An 18,257-nucleotide genomic window follows, 5' to 3' on the forward strand; every position below is an offset into this window, starting at 1 on the left:
AGTAACCAATATCATAAAGCTAACAATCATATTGAAATTACAAAATAAAATATACTCTATATAGATATATATATGTATGTGTGTGTGCTTGTGTAATATGTATTCATGTTATATTGTATTTCTCTATTATTCTTTATATCTAGACACATCTGGATTAATCTAATTACCAATAATTAAAAAAAATACAATGTAGCCTTTCTGAGAAGCATTAAATATGCGTTATAATTAGGGCATTTTGCTAATATCTTTAGTAGATTAATTGTACCACCATTCTTAAGCTTGGTAAATAATGTTTGGATGGATTTTATGAAATGCTGTTGGAACAAAAGTATAATATAAGGAGAACAGAAATTTCCAAATTTCCTGAATGTTTGTAGAAAAATGAATAATAAATCCTGATTGATTTTCTTTATTTTGGTAATTACTACAAGGAAATATAATTGTGTCAGTGGTCTATTTCTCTCTTTTACCGTTGAAGAGAGATAATAAAGACAATGTACAATACAAATTCGATCTAAAATTAAATGCAAGCTGATTGTAAGATAAACATTTTTTTCCCAAAACTTCCTATTTGAATTAGCATGTAAAACAAGAAAACGGAAAACTTCAAAGCTTATAACACTAAAATTAGGGGTTAGATTTCTGCTGAGTCACTGGAGGATATGCCGTAAAAATACAAGTGTAATGGAAGTACATTTGAAATTAAATATTACTGTTTTAACAACATTTTTTTTTAGATTTTCGCTTTATATCAAAAGAACGTTTCGTATAATTATATATATATATATATATATATCACATGTTGTTAAAAATATTCAACAAAATACTTAGATTGAAAATAGTATGCAGTTCGAAGTCGAATCACCTCGTTTACGCGTATGGTAGACAACGTAATATTCTATATTCAATACTAGGCACATGAAACGAATAATACAACATTATTCTATAGGTTTAATTTCGATTCTGAACTAAATTATCTCTGATAAAGGTAACCGCTTTTTTATCTTTGCTATTGTTTACTGACCACATTATTTGCTCCCTTTTCCCCAGTAACTCAGCGATAAGTTTAAAGGCTTACGACATTAAAAACTGGGTTTCGATCTCCATGGTGAAAACAGCACAGCTAGTTTTGTGCAGCTTTGTGCTTAACTATAAACAAACAAACAAGACTAAATTATCCATAAATATTTCACTCATATTGACTTTTAATATACTTTACCACTTACCATAGTAATCAAAGGAAAAATAAAAATACTTCACACGTGTACACGTTTGCTCCTTGCTTTAAAAATAAGTAAAAAAAACAGCTTTTATTGTCTCTGCAGACAAAAATACAGACGTGATGGCTGATTATTTATGTTTGGTTTGTTAATAGAAGAATAGCTATTTGTAAAATAAAATAAAAAAGGTGACAACTCACGACTTGGCTCTTAACTTGCTTCAGGCGAAATACAGAACCAACTGGAATCTTTCAGAAGCCTTTTAGAGTAATAATGGGTAAATAGAGAATTTTGTCACATGTGTAGTGACTAAAATACATTTTGTTTTGTAACTAAGAACATATTTTGTCGTATTGTCAATGAACTTCTTCATGCAAATGGATTTATTATTTTATATTTTCTTTTCAGCCCCGAAATTAAAGGGACATAAAGAGCCTGAAGCTCAAGAAGAGCAGAGAACGATGGGAACAGTTGAGGAAAGATGATCAAAACGACAAATCCGTTCTTAAACAAGCTTTACTTGATCAAACCAAGAGCTCTAGTGCACCAGGAACATCCGAAAACACCAATAACACAAATCAACAGGCTTGTACTACTTCTTTCTGTGACTACAATAATTCTAATGAAACCCGTGTCCAGATGCACATGGTGGCACAACATTCTCAGAAACAAACTCTCCTGGACTGTCCTCTCTGTCAAGACAGCTTTGTAGAGTGGACAGAATTGGAAAAGCATGTAATGGATACTCATAATGTTAACAAGGAAGGCATGAAAAGAATTTTGGCCATCGTGGACCATTCAACACTTGAAGATAAAACAGCGGCTCAGAATGAAGATTCAGTGGATTCGAAAGACGAAAACAGTGAAGATGACAGCGATAGCCAGGAAAAACCTTACACGGAAGAATCAGCAGCTGAGGAGTTAGGCTGTCCTACTTGTTCTAAAATATTTAGTAATGTCGATGACTTATTCCTACACCAGAACGAGAAAGGTCACATTGAAATGAAGCAAACATCTCGAGGATCTGGATACATATGCTGGTGGAAAGGTTGTAAACAGTTCTTTCCTTCTTCTCAAACTTTACAGATTCATTTTAAAGACATTCATGCAAAAATTCCTCAACTTGCTGTGTCTGATCGTCACGTTTACAAGTATCGTTGTAGTCAGTGTAGCTTGGCTTTCAGAACTTTGGATAAATTACAGCTTCATTCACAGTATCATGTCATCCGGGCAGCAACTAAGTGTGTCCTGTGTGACCGCAGTTTCCGATCTATTCAAGCCCTGCAGAAACACGTTGAGACATCCCACGCCGATATGACTAACGAGGAGAAGGAGCAATATCAAGCCAGTCTGGCTAATAATCCTTTGTTAACAAACCAAGGAGGTGGACCAGGTGTGCTCGACCCACAAACAACAGTACTCATGAAGAAAGATAATAACAGAGACACGGTAGAATCCTCTGAGGAACCCATGGACACATTGATCCCTCAAGATCCCTCCGATCAAATAAATAACCCAGAAATAAATGCTGACGACGGAAACGAACAGGCTTTCAACCTAATAGATGGCAGTACAAAGGAACAGTGTTTTGAGGATTACATTAACAGCCAGGCAGTGGCAGAAGATAGTTACAATGATCCTTCTAGAAAATACAAATGTCACCGATGTAAAGTTGCTTTCACCCGCCAGGGTTATCTCACAAGCCATAACAAAACCCTGCTTCATCGCAAGGGAGAGAAGATGAGCTACCCCATGGAGAAATATCTTGATCCCAACCGGCCTTACAAGTGTGATGTTTGTAAAGAATCTTTTACCCAAAAGAACATTTTGCTTGTGCATTATAATTCTGTTTCTCACTTGCACAAATTGAAACAAAGTATGAAAGATAACAATACTGGTGCAACTACAACAGCTTTAACGGAATCCACGACGAGCACTACGATCTCTACCAGTAATTGCTCCAGTCCAAGCAATATCTTAAGTAATGGCGAATCAGATAAGAAACCATACAAATGTAACATTTGTAAGGTTGCTTATAGTCAAGGATCTACTTTAGATATACATGTAAGGTCTGTTTTACATCAGACTAGAGCTTCAAAATTACACGAACTTGCAGTGGCTGGACAGATAGACTTGAGCATTCCACTTATTGAAAAACCTGAATGTACACAGGCCCAAGACACTCAACCAAAATCTGTTAATGAAGTTTCAAGCAAGCTTAAGCCAGGGACAGAAACAATTATTACAACATCTACTGCATATCCAGTGTCTGCATCTCAGCCTTCTACACTGAATGAATTATTACAAGTTCCTCACTGCATTGTACCAATATCTGGTACAGTTACTAATTCTAGTGCCTCTTCACAACTACCATTTCAAGTTCCTCCAGATCCTTCATCAGTACAACAAGCTCTAAGTCTTGCATCTCACCTAGCTCAACCACCTATATTTGCAACCTCTGATATTTCATCACCAAGCACTTACACTTGTCAGCGTTGTCACCAACCGTGCATTTCTCAGGAAGCTTTGCTTCAGCATCAACAATTTTGTTGCTTTTTCGGTCAGCCTCCCGCATCGTTGTTTGGAGCAGGATCACCAGGCTTATCTCCTTCTGCTCTGGCTGGCTTGTCTCATTGCCAGCTACCAATCCAAATAGTTCACCCAGAATTAGCTGGTAACCAACAGCATCCAGAGATGGGATATTCAAAATCAGAACACGCTTCATCATCTACCTGTGAACCTAATTCAGAAAGATATTCTTCTTCATCTCATGTTAATGATCATACATCAATCCAGATGAATTCTCAGATATTAAAATCAAAGTTTTCCTATCCACGAAGCAAGCCTCTTATGTATAAGCATCTGCTCGAAAGCTACGGATTCGACATTGTTATGCAGTTTAACGAGTTTAGCAAAAAGAAAGTCAAGAAAGATCCAGAGTATAAAGATATTGAAAGTGAAAAAGAAACAGATACTCCTGGAAAAAGTAACAAAAATGAGACAGAAGAAGATGAAGAAAAATTAAAAGCAGTCAGCAGTTTTTTACCAGAGATAAACAAGTCTGTTTGTGATTTGTGCCAGAGAGAGTTTTCTAGTATTTGGGTTTTGAAATCCCATAAAGAGGAATACCACAAACAAGTTGTACCTTTCAGTTTACTAGAAACCTTTGTAGATGAATATAAAAAACATTATGAGAAAAAGCAGTCACAGACAGAAGATGTGAGTAGCATTTCAGATACTACTCCAACTCCCACGTCAACACCAGACAGCAGTGGACAGATACAAAAAGATCCTTGTTCATCCATGGGACTTTGTGCCATAGGAGCACCAACTTTACAGTCGCCTGTAACATCCATTGCTGGTCAACAAAATGATTCCTTTAATGCTAATCATATGGCAGCACAATTCCAGTTTAATCAGCTATTGATGAGCATGGGACTAGGAATGGGATTACCTGTAGGTATGGGTATGCCCCTTGCTACTATGAACATGCACCCTCCAATGATTCCAATGATGATGCCACCTCCTGTTGATCCCTTCATGGCTTCTGCCTTTAAGCATCCAATGTTGGCAGGGTCTTTTGATCCCAATTACTTTGCTTCTCAACAGAAGTTGCTTCAACAGCAACCACAACAACTGTCGCATTCACAGCAACAAAAGCGAGCAAGAACGCGTATTAGTGATGACCAACTGAAAATCTTGCGTACGTACTTTAACATTAATAATTCTCCCACAGAAGAACAGCTCGTAGAAATGTCAGATAAGTCAGGATTAACAGTAAAAGTAATTAAACATTGGTTTAGAAATACCTTGTTCAAAGAAAGGCAACGTAATAAAGACTCTCCTTACAATTTCAGCAATCCTCCTTCTACGTATTTAAACTTGGAAGAATATGAAAAAACGGGGGAGGCAAGAGTAGTCCCAGTAAATGAACCTAACAATCATACTGACGTTAACAATAAAAACTTTAAAGAATTAGCTCAAGAAAATGAGATGATAATACCACAGAATAATTCTGCTGTTTTTGATAAAGAAAACATAAATTCTAATGACCAACATACACCAGAAATATCTGTGAACGATAAAAATGCATCAGGCCAGTGTATGGGGAAGAGTGTGACAACAGTAGATGCATATCCTGCATTAGCTTCAAGAGATTCAGAATTAAGTAGGGAACTAACGTTGTACAGCGATGCATGTATTTCTCATAGTGAAATATTAAAACAAAAAGACTCGAGTGATGATTCAGCAGATTATTCTTCGAGTTCCATAAACTTTTCAGTTGCCACAACCAGCACTTCATTTGGACATGCAGGAGTACCCAAAAGTGATACAACAAAACCTTCTTTATCTCCTAATTCCACATCATCCCGAAATTCTGGCTCAGGAAAACGTGCTAATAGAACACGTTTTACTGATTATCAAGTTAAAATTTTACAAGAGTTTTTCGAAACAAATGCTTACCCAAAGGATGATAATTTGGAATACTTGTCAAAGCTTTTACATCTGAGTCCTCGTATTATTGTTGTGTGGTTCCAAAATGCTAGACAGAAAGCTAGAAAAATGTACGAAAACCAACCTCCAGTTACTAATGAAGAAGAAAGCTCTGGACGTTTCCAGAGAACTTCAGGATTAAATTATCAGTGTAAAAAGTGCTTGCAAGTATTTCAACGCTATTATGAACTAATCAAGCATCAGAAAAACCTGTGCTTCAAGGATGAAAATCCAGTTGCAACACAGGTTAAAGTTCCTTCAGATGGGGTAGAGGCAAGATCACGCCCAGTTTTGCCTGCAGTAAATCAAGGAGTCAGCCGTCCAACAGATCATAGTAAAACTGCCTGTCAAAATGGAACATACCAGTGTGATAAGTGCAGTTTAGCGTTTCCGCGTTTTGAGTTATGGCGAGAACATCAGATTGTTCATATAATGAACCCGAACTTGTATTCTAGTTATTCACCCAACTCATCTTTTGGAATGCTTCAATACGAAGCACAAGGAACAATGGCAACAATGAAACGTAAACTTTCTGAAGATGAAGAATCAAAGGAATCAACTGACCAACCAAGAGATAAAAGGTTAAGGACAACAATTCTTCCGGAACAACTTGATTTTTTATACCAAAAGTATCAGATAGAAAGTAATCCAAGTCGGAAAATGCTTGAATCAATTTCTCGAGAAGTAGGGCTAAAGAAAAGAGTTGTTCAGGTTTGGTTTCAAAACACGCGAGCCCGAGAGAGAAAGGGACAGTTTCGCGCTCACCAGCAAGTTATACATAAACGGTGCCCGTTCTGTCGAGCTCTGTTCAAAGCTAGATCTGCACTTGAATCTCATCTAGCTACTAGGCACGCTGATCAGTATACTAAAGGAGAGATAAACGTTGATGCATTTCCTGATGGAGATACCGATTCAGAGGCTGGAAACAGTGCCGAAGATGAAACTAAAGGAAGTGTTTCAGGTTTTCCTAACTTGCTCACGTCTTCTCCGGTCCCGGGGTATTCTCCTTCATCTATGAATTCAATGAGCAAATGCACTGATGAAGAACTCCCAAAGAAGGATGATAGCGATTTGACATTCCCTGATATTAATACAAAAGAATCCTCCGGGCCTGCAGATCTTAGCGTGAAAGTTCAGCAGTCTGGAACATCAAAACTGAAAGATGGGCCTCTTGATTTGAGTAAATCGATGAAAGTAAATGTTCAAGCGGATAAGTCAATAGATCCGCTACCCCCTAATTTAAGTGACAGAAGCTTAGAAGACTCATCTTTCCGCTTATCTATTGTTGACGACACTCGTTCAGAGACTTATTCAGAATCTACAGACAGAGAAGGTGAAGACGTGTCGCACGAAAGCAGTCCAACGTCTCCAGCTATCCAGTCTCAATCGCAAAGTACGCGTAGCATGGCCAGTTCTGGAAAGAGATTTAGAACCCAAATGACTACATTGCAGATAAAAGTTATGAAATCTATTTTTGTAGATTATAAAACACCATCTATGGCAGAATGTGAACAATTGGGTCGTGAAATTGATCTTGCCAAGAGAGTAGTCCAAGTTTGGTTCCAGAATGCTCGAGCAAAAGAGAAAAAATCTAAAATAGCTTTTGCAAAGACTTTTGGTCAGGAAATGGAGACGAAAACAACTGCAGAAGAATGTAAACTCTGTAATTTTAAGTATGATCCAAAATATTCTACTTGTGTACAAGATCATTTGTTCTCCAAAAGACACATAGAGAACCTGAGGATCCAAATTGAAAGCCTCAAGAATTTGACAGATAGCCAAGAAACATCATCTCATTCCACTGATTTTCCTACAGCTGGTGGAGGAAATGCTTTATCTCAGCTTATGCAGCAAGAAAGAATGGAAAATAATGCGTCTATAGTAGTATCATCTTCATCTACTATTGCAGCATCAAGCCAACAGAACCTAATGCAACAACTACAGATATTGGAACTTCAGCAAATGACTAGTCTTGGTATTTCTGGGCTTGGTTTGCCTAATAATCATGAAACAAATTCATCAAACACCAAGGATAAGATTAATTCCTCGCTTAGCGAAAGAAGTTCTTGTAGAAAGGAAAATTCAACAGGGTCGTCAACTCCAATTGGACTTGCCAACACCTCTATCAAACTAACAGGAGATGCCACTAAAGACACCGTGGTGCCAGTGCCTTCTGCAGTTTCCACTCATAGTAATACATCAGTAACTCAAAATATGGATTTTTCTGTTTCTTCCAATGATGGATCTGGCTTATTTTCTTATATGTACACCGGAGTACCAGGATACTACCCGGGAATGCACAGCAACATCATTCCTCCTAGCATATACAATACAGGTAGGAACAAGCTCTGAAACTGATTAGATTTAGGACAAGTAAATTTTTCGCCGTTCTTCAGCCAGTAACAGACTCGTTCCTTGCTGGTAAGAGGAAAAAAATTATGTCTTGTGTTAAACTGTAAGTCACAGCCCATCATATTTATTTACACTTTGTTGATAATTGAAAAGAATCAAGTGAAGTAAAGAATTTGATTTCCAAAAACTATGGAATTATTTGTGAGAAGAATTAAGTACCAATTAGACAAGTTATTTGGAGTACAGTCCAAGTTTTTAGTTCCTAAAAATTTCGATTTTGACTATGCCATGTAAACAATATAAAGAAATAAGCTAAGTTATCAGTTGTGTACATTTTGTCGTATGTGCTTTGGGCATGGGCTGAGAGCGATATTTGTACAGACATACTAGTGATTTACGTGCATCCTAAATTTGACGGAACAAACATTTCGTTCAGTACGTCCGTGTTCATCTGCCACGGTTTCCTAGCTCAGGAATATACAAAGATATTTACATGTAGTGATACAAGCTTTTATTGTAAAATGATTTTCTTAGTTCATCCTTGGGTTTCAAAAATTGCTTGGTTATTCAGTTTAACTAGCAACCATTTAGTAAAACTCATTATGTTAACTGAATTTTGTATATAATACATTTTGCTTGTGACATTCTTATAATTCCAGCCATAACATTGGAAACGTTCAATTTTCACTAACTCCAAAGGTTTTTCACCACCAGTACTTAAGTAGAAATCCAAAGTATTAGTCACAAGGTTTTGGATTGCTTCATCATAATTGAAAATTAAATGTATTTTATTTAATTATGAAACAGGTTACGGCTAGATAACTAATAATTACCTCTTGTTAATCATTTTTTCCGTCTGGTTTAACTCGTTCAAAAAGTAAATTTTATGTAAGTGTAAACATACACGCGTACTCCTACCTTATGCTACACGATACACGAATTTCAGGCCTTTGTGTACGTCCGAACAAATTTATCTTTCTGTAGAGGTGTATGACTTCGCCCCCTTTTCCCTTCCCTCTCACTTCCCGGTGTAATTATGCACACTCGATTAAATGAACACCTGTGTGTGCATTGTTCATATATTTGTAGCAGGTTGGGTAAATTAGCGCATGGCGGGGTCTCTTATAATGAGGTAGCGTGGCACAAGGTGTCGTTCTTTGTTTCTGAAATACTGTACCACATACATCATCAGACGCATTTTTCCATTTCTTGGTATTTCCATGTGATACTAGGTGAAAAACGATTTAATTTTTCTATCAAGTTTTAATATATAGTTATTCACGTGGAAATATTACCAGTGCTTTAATTTTATTTTAGTTAAACGCAACTTGGTGAAAATATTACAAATTAAATCCAGTGAAGTACAAAAATGGCGTGCCCCATGCTAGTACAGCAGTATGTCTCCAGATTTACAACGCTAAAATCAGGGGTTCGATTTCACTCGGTGAGCTCAGCAGATAGCCTGATGTGGCTTTGCTCTAAGAAAGCACACACACACATTTTGGGCCCCGCATGGCCAGGTGGGTTAAGGAGTTCGACTCGTAATCTGAGGGTCACGGGTTCGAATCCCCGTCACACCAAACATGCTCACCCTTGCAGCCGTGGGGGCGTTATAATGTTACGGTCAATCCCACTATTCGTTGATAAATGAGTAGCCCAAGAGTTGGCGGTGGGTGATGATGACTAGCTGCCTTTCCTCTAGTCTTACACTACTAAATTAGGGACGGCTAGCTCAGATAGCCCTCGAGTAGCTTTGCGCGAAATTCAAAACAAACAAAAACAGACAAAAGTGGCAGAAGGAATTGAAATATATATGGTTTCAATTTTTCCTAATAATTTTTATTAACTTTGTTTCCAAAATACAGAAAATGAAGGTTTATAAGTTCTTGATATTACATGGTTAACATTCAGTTTCAAGTTCTCAATTCAACATATTTAACACTTTGAACGCATCTAATTTCTAAACGCAATAAATGATTAGCCTAATAATTTCTCCGGTGGGACAGCAGTAAGTTTTCAGATTTACAACGCTAAAATCAGGGGTTCGATTCCTCTCAGTGAATACAGCAGGTAGTCCGATTTGGGTTTGATATAAACACACACACTCCTGTAATAAAGAACGGTCACTATCTAAGTGGAGAGAACGAATAACTTTTTGACATAAACCATATTTTTTGTATCAGAAGTGTACAAGGTAAAGATGACATTTATAGAAATCCGGTGGATATGCCGATATGTATTACTATATAGATGTAATACCTACTCCTGCGTGTCCTGAGCTCTACTCTGTTCTATTTGCACAGCTGTTTCCGTTTGAGACGTCACGCAAAGTCCTCTCCAGCACTCGTGCCATGTGGCCTCGTGCTTCGCGTAAAAGTTAAGTTACATATAGAGGTGTGGACTGTCAATCCCCATATGATAGCATATTTTCCCCATTTCTACCCCACATATACACATTTTTTTAAATAGTTACTGTTTCTGAAAGTTGTTCGGTAACAATGTTGTGGCTGGATTGATTTTCTTTGTATAATGCACATGATTATGTGAATGCACCATATTTGTATAATGCACATGATTATGTGAATGCACCATATTTGCTTTATGTTTGTTCGTTTTTCTTCTTCTTTTGACCCTTGTTTTTCTTCGAAATTTATATAAATAATTTTGTACGTAAATATAAACAGTTGTATTGGTTTCTATTTTTAAGAAGTTTATTAGACGTACATGTAAGGCTGGCATTAATATAAATTTAAATAATTTCCCGCATGCTTTAGTCAGTGTGTTAGTTCTAAGAGACCTGGTTTTAATGTTTCACTGGCATGCTGACGATATTTTGTAGATGAATTCTGCGATGTTTAATTACGTAGATCTTAGTTTGGTGAGATTGTTATGTTTAAAGCTGTTAGATGAGCTGTATGGAAACTGTCCTATTTTTATTTGTACATATGATGGACTATTCATTTTATTTCCCCTTGTAATAACAGCTTGAACATGGAAGATAGAATAAACTGTTTTTTGTTCTCCCGATTGGTTTTGTTTCGTTTATTTTTTGTGCAGTTTCATTAAGTTTTTCCCCTTTTCAGATGTTAGGAAGAATATAAAATACTAAGTTTTTTACAACTTCCAAATGATCACTGTGTACACAGAAGAACTATAAGCATTGAACCTTCTACTGTTTGTTCAACGAAGTTTTTAGACTACGATACGTTACTTCACGCGACCGTATTCGTAAAGCAAAATGCAACCTAATAATTATTCGAAATTTTGATTAAAGAAAAACCGAAACTACTTGAAACTGCTTTATATGTTCTACAGACCAGCACAGCCGAGTTTCGTCAGAAGTTTAGAAATTAATGATGTCTAAAGTTTTAGTGTATGTATTGTTTCTCCATTTGTATAATTTCACAGTGGGTGGTAAGTTGTACTTTTTAAACGCCTCACTAACATCCTTTAATACTTTGCCAAATGCCGAAATTACTTTTTACTTTTATCTCAAGAAGTACTTTATCACTTCATTTGCCCTTATCTTAAATATTCAACTCTTGTTGGTAGAATCATTAAGATTTTCACATATTAGTGTAGCGTGATTTTGACAAAAATGGTACTCAAAATTATGTTATGAAAATCGTAATTTTCGAATAAAACACACTTAGCTAACAGTATATTTTACTCTGGTATGTCCATGGATCGAATTCAATCACTTTTATCTTTTTTGGGGGTACGAACTGCATTTTATTCAGAGTCATAAAAGTAACAATTTGCTATTATTACAGGTTTTCAGTTGCCATGCCAGCGTGCATTATTATATAAAATGTGCTGATATGAAAAGACACCATAGTATGTTTAATTTCGCGCAAATTTAATCGAAGGTTGTCTCACTAGCCATCCATAATTTAGATGCCTTAGACTAAGAAGGAAGGCAGCTATTCAACACTACCCATTGTCACCTCTTGGACTACTCATTATTAACAAAAAGTGGGATTTACTGTTACATTATAATGCCTCACAACTGAAAGGGCGAGAATTATAGTAACTATTGCAAGTGTCTCTGAAGTGTTTCATTTACAGAACTGCGCGTTAACATATTAATGCAATAATGTGATTCTAACGAAGTCTTTCAGATGTCATGATCTCTAAAATAGTTCAATGTAGGATTGAAGCACATTTTAATAAATTTGGAGCATCTGACATTTCAGAATCTGAAATGTATCACGGCCACATCTGTTAATGTTCCTACTATTAAGATTTTAATGTTTAAATAGTACCGTGTATTAATTACTAAACGTAATTCCAGATTATGTTGAAGTAGGGTTACACTTCTTTTTTAAGCATACCCCATATTGTTTTTATTTCTTCTTTTTTTCCGAATCAGAGTCAAACAAAGCCTAACTTTGGGATGTGAGTTTCTAGACGACTCGTTTGGGACCATTTCATACGATCCAAACTAAAGTTTAACAAAAGAATTGAAATGTACTATAATCGTACGGTATGTTCAATAGTTTTTCGTTCTTTGAACATTTTTAAGCTTTTCGAGCAAAATATCCCCGCTAATATCGTGGGAACTAATTGTTCGAGTTTGTTTCTTTTTACTGATGTAGTTCCACTTCCTACTTACGCCCTTCCATGGTTTTGGTTTGTTTGGGAATTTCGCGTAAAGCTACACTAGGGCTACTCTGCGCTTGGGCTACTCTTTTACCAACAAATAGTGGAATTGACCGAACATAATAACGCCCCCACGACTGAAAGAGCGAGCATGTTTGGTGTGACAGAAATTCGAACCTGCGATTATTGTGTTACTAGTCGAGCGCCTTAACTACCTAGCCATGCCGGGCCGCCGCCCTTCCATGCAAATTTCGAGTATATTTTCAAGCACGTATGATTTATTTGATTTGGAAAATTTTACCAGCGTGACGTAGCTTAATTTTATGCTGCAACAAATATAAATAATCCATAAATTTCACGAGAAACAACAACAAAAAACTGCGCGCAATTTTAATAACACACAAATTTGTATAACTAATGCTAAGAGTCCCAAGCCATCCTATTATCCTTTATTTGTGGACCTCAGTACAAAATGTTTGATAACCTGTTAAATGCAGGCACTTATTTTAGGTCATCTATACTATGTTCATATAAATATTAATGCGGATTCGTCTTATGAGCCCGTATATTCCCTTTGAAAGCCATTTTGGAGTAGTGTTTGAAAATTTCTATATGTTTAATTTAGATTATTGTTTTGAGTGGCTTCTTTCTTGTTAACACCAGTTATTGGTTATTAAGTAAATTTCTTCAGAAACCCTAAGAGCTCCCAAACTCCTTTATTCCTAATTTTATGGATCCCCTCACATTTCTCGAGATAAGCAAAATTTCATGTCAGTTAGTTAAAACTGCAGAAGAAATTCGAAAATCAAGTAACAACTGATACATTGGCACAGTTTAGGTGTTACTGTATGGATTGTTGTATGTAAATTGAATATTTAATTGTTCTCAAGTCATTTACTTTCACTATGGGGACTTTTGTTTCTTTGTGGATGCAGGGGGGTGGGTGCATTTGATCCAAAGCGAGTGTTATATTTCTTAATAGAATCGGTGTGGCTGTGTGATGATATTTGTTTTCGCGAAACATTAGAAAAAAAAGTCCGAAAACGCTTTAACTGCGAGATTAAGGGTTTTTATGTAGCTACTCTTCAAAATATAGTAGAACGTCAACGTATTGAACTCACAATCGTCGACGATAGATAAGGTTGAGTCGCTAAATGCATTTTATAAAAACGTGATTATTGAATAGTCACAGGGTTAATGAACAACATTTTGTTCAGTATGCACAAAGAGTAGTGTTTTATTTACTCTTTCTTATTTGACATTATGTAAATATTTCTGCACTTTAAAAATAAGTAATAAATTCAATAGTAAGTTGTTTTTGTTTTATCAAATATAACTTTTGTAGTTAAACATCTGTTCATTTTGAACAAGTTAACCACCATTCTTGTATTTGAGTTTTAGGAACATTATGTATTGGTTGATTAAAATTACTCTAATTTCCTAAAAAAGGTACTTTTGTTAATAGTATTAATTGAAATGTTCAAAACACTAGATTATTATTTTTATTAATTTTTTACGTTTACGAAAATTGTTTTACATGATTATTTTAGCCCAAGGACTTTAGCCTAACTAAATCTTGAAATTTCGATTTTGGACCAAACTAAATCTAAGGTGCCTAAATATCTTAGGTTATTAGTGGATTTAAGGCCGAAAATCTTTAGTTCTGAACTATATTTATTTTACGTGTGATAATAATTATTAATAATTGCTTGTAGTAATTATATGCGAGTTTGAATGTTAGAACTTGTCGATATTAAGCGCTGTAGATTTTTCATTTTGTATTTATTTTTAATATCGGGTTCATTAGTGTATAATTTAAGAAAGTTTATTTCTTTTGTATTTTATGCAATGCCTTATGTAAAGCTATTAACGAACCATCCACTAATTTGAGACATATAAATTAGTCTGTCTTATTGATATTTCATTCAGTCCGTAAAGTTCCTTAACGTGGTGTTGTAATGATTTAAATTCAGCCAGTAACATTAATTAACACCGAGTTGTAGTGATTTGTATTCATTCAGTAACATTAATTAACACAGAGTTGTAGTGACGTAAATTCAACCAGTAAGAATACATAACACGTTTTGTAGTGATTTGTATTCATCCAGTAATATTACGCTATCAAGTTTTGTACTAAATTGATTTCAGCCAGTAAATTTATTTAACCTGGCTCTGTACTTATAAGTGCAGTATACTTATAAGTTTTAAAAGTGGTAAAACTTGCGCAGGGTCTTTAGATTCAGGGTATGTATGCTACTCTTTAGAAGAGGAATGACTTTTATAGAGTTTCAAAGATGTGGTTGTTACCTTTACAGAGAATATAAAAAATACAATAAGCTTAAAGATCTGTCAAAGAGGAGATACTTCTACAGAGTGATAAATTCTTGCATAGACTGCAAGTAAAGAATAATGAATTATCATTCTTTTCAGACACCAATGATCTGTTACATAAATATTAGTGTACTTGTATATTTATTTGTGAGCTTCTCTGTGTTGAAGTAATTTGAATACAAGTGTGTGTTTTTATTAAAGTTAGCTCTATATTTTTCGCCATTTTTGACTGAATATGGTATGAGAAAGCAATTTCTCGTTCAAGTGAGTGGCGTTGCGGTGGAAAAGTAACTATGGTTGTTATTTAACTGAGTTAAACAAAGGATGAAACGTAACCTTGTCGTTTCGGACGGAAATTTCAACTGAAAATTCAATCGAATGTTACCAGTTTTTCTCTTTAGCGTTTTATATCAATAATCACAAACACTGAAAGCAGCTGCTACAATTATTAAAACAATCGGTTCGATTGGATGTGTTTCCCTGACATTTTGCTGAGCAGGTGTGTCATTGAAAATGTAACGTAATTGTTCATCGAGACTTAATAAAGTTATGTAATAGTGCAGGTGATCTCTAAATACTTTCAGATTAAATGTAATTAAATGACTAGATTACAGTCAGTTTATTCGTGATATAGACATTGACTTTTAACTCTTCTCCTGATGACAATAAGCTCTTTAAATTTGTCTCTCTTTGTTCAATAATTAAGGTATAAGTACGTGTAAATCCATTCTTTTGTTTCTTGGCATAAATACTTATAAATGTATTTTGTACTATTTGATAGATTATATGTTTGCCATCAAGCAGTATTTCATTCTTCTTAAGGCTTCGGTACTATTATTAAAAGTCTGTTGTTTTGTTTGATATGCATTATAAGAAGTAGGCAAACAACGATTTATAAGTACAAGGAAGAGTTTTATTGACGGTGGAGAATACATGTTTCGACTGAAGAAGAGAGACCAGTGTTTAGTCGAAACATGTACTATGTTTCCTCATCCATAAAGCTCTTCCTTTTACTTATAAATTGTTTTTATCTACTTTTTTACTACCTATTATGGTGTTAGTATAATGTGCTTCCTAACTTTGTTATACGTAAATATACCAGGTGGTCAGTTTTAACAAGTGTTGCCCAGGGAATTATGGGAAGGGAATTAATTAATCAGTGTGTGAGCTATACAGTCGTACTTGCTTGAGAAAATGGCTGACACAACAACGAGTGAAAATTCTTTCTACGGATTTAGTAATCGATAATACCGTCATCGGTGGAAAATTTGCCCAAATAACGCCTTTGTTGGCTGACCAGAGACAATAGAAGATCTGGACATACGTGCACGTGGGCTGACGCATGAGAAAACTAGGCAGTGCCTGAGTTCTGTGTTCTATTTAGCAGGTTATTTTCAGAGAAATGGGGAGAAAAAAATCGACTTCTAATGTTGAAAAGAGAATTTTTACTGATTAATTGTTAATTGTAATTACATTTTTCATGTAATTACGTTCAACAGTGAGAACATGATACCAAAACGTTAATTGTTAGTATTGGAGTTAAACACAGTCTTCGTTACTTTTGGTTTCATGTTTTTGTCTTATTCTAAATATTGTAAAGTCGATATAAGACATTTTCAATAATATGTAAAGCAACTTTCGTTTTAAAAATTTGTAAAATTAAAAAAACGGCCCGAAATAATCAAAGGTATTCTAAAATTAGCATCCATTTCTTATAGAATATGATAGATTTATAATTATATTTACTGGGTGATGCTGCAGTTGTTTATATACATTTTTACTCAGTGTATAATGAAAATATAATGTCTTTGTGGCTTTCGTGTTTGCCTTTCGTTCTGTAAGTTGCATCTTGTACATGACAGGCAAGGACTTAAATATTATAGTTTTATTAGTTTACAGTTCAAAGAAAAGGACTAGAAAGAACATTCGAAAAGTTAAAACAGCAAGTTATTTGATAACAGCAAATTAATACGACGCCAAAGTTGGTTTATTTTATGTCGTGCTTCTCTAAACTAGTAAATTTGAAGCTCAGTTGTTAGTCAATTTTATATTGCAATTAATACCATTTGCACAAATAAAAATTGCTTATAACTAAAATTAATTAAATTTGTTCACTTTTTAAAATCAGAAGGTTTATAATACGTTTCGTAGATTTCGCCATTATAACTTTGGTGTTTTAGCTTACGAGGACATTGAATTACCATCGTTTCGTAGTTAAATTGGAGGTTTATATATATCGTTAGTTGTACAACGTGATACTGTGAACCAAACAACCAGATGGCGCCTTGTACAAACTGATTCTCTTTTGGTACCCTCGATCCAGGTGTAGTTAATGTTTTCGCTGAATTTTGTTTTAATGTCTCCTGACGTTTACTAATATCACGAGGAGATTGCAATATAATGAGTAACCACTGTGTTTTGATTATTTTCTCATCTTCTAAAGCTCGAACCAGTAGTAACGGCTGGTCGGGCTACTTGTTTAATACTAGGACATGTAACATGTGCTCTTCACGGAATATTGTAAAATGAAACATTTTAAAGCTCTCCTAAAAACATAGATTTTTATGGCATTACCTGACATTTCATATTAGTTACGTGCTCTTTAAACACATACAGTTAAATTCCTTGGATTTTGTCCTGAACTATTTGATGTTTCTTTCTTTGATTACAAAACTTCATATCGTTTGCACTAGAATACTGTCGTTCTGATATTCTAAAGAGACAGATTTTATTTTATTTTCATGTATTAGTGCGCTGTGCAACAACAACACCAGCAAAACAAAAAACCTTTATTCTGTAAACAAAGAAAGGAAAACTTGCGAAACGATAAAAAATATCGTGTGCACGTGACGTAAAGCGTTTTTCTCCTGCATGTACTAGATATCCATCCTTTGTGGGACTCCATTAATTCTGAAGTCATGTTTAAAACTACATTCTTGTTAAATTTTTAATGAATGGCGGCATTACCGCGAAAACAATTCAATACGCTTTTTAAGGTGTCCACGCATTACGTTCTTATTTCAATACCCTTGTTAAGGTGTCCACGCATTACGTTCTTACTTCAATACCCTTGTTAAGGTGTCCACGCATTACGCAAGACAAGCCTGATAGCAAAGCTAAAATTACCTTTTCTCTTTCCTTTCAAACTTTTAAGTTGGAACCTCTTTAAAAACTAGTAGGAGAGGCGAATACCTCAATTTTACCTAATCGTACATTGTATGATTTGTCATTGAAGTATTGTGGTAGATCATCAATAAA

The 18,257-nt window shown here is 35.1% G+C and overlaps 1 protein-coding gene across 1 annotated transcript in view; it reads left to right on the plus strand.

Moving 5' to 3' along the window:
• Nucleotides 1-18,257, plus strand: part of LOC143256922 (zinc finger homeobox protein 3-like) — a 142,844-nt gene that overhangs the window by 42,402 nt on the left and 82,185 nt on the right. Inside the window, exon 4 of the mRNA XM_076514802.1 lies at nucleotides 1,653-8,049. Coding sequence (XP_076370917.1) covers nucleotides 1,653-8,049 — 6,397 coding nt within the window. The remainder of the gene's footprint in view (nucleotides 1-1,652; nucleotides 8,050-18,257) is intronic.

Source organism: Tachypleus tridentatus, chromosome 7 (assembly GCF_004210375.1).
Source record: "Tachypleus tridentatus isolate NWPU-2018 chromosome 7, ASM421037v1, whole genome shotgun sequence".
NCBI lineage: Eukaryota > Metazoa > Arthropoda > Merostomata > Xiphosura > Limulidae > Tachypleus > Tachypleus tridentatus.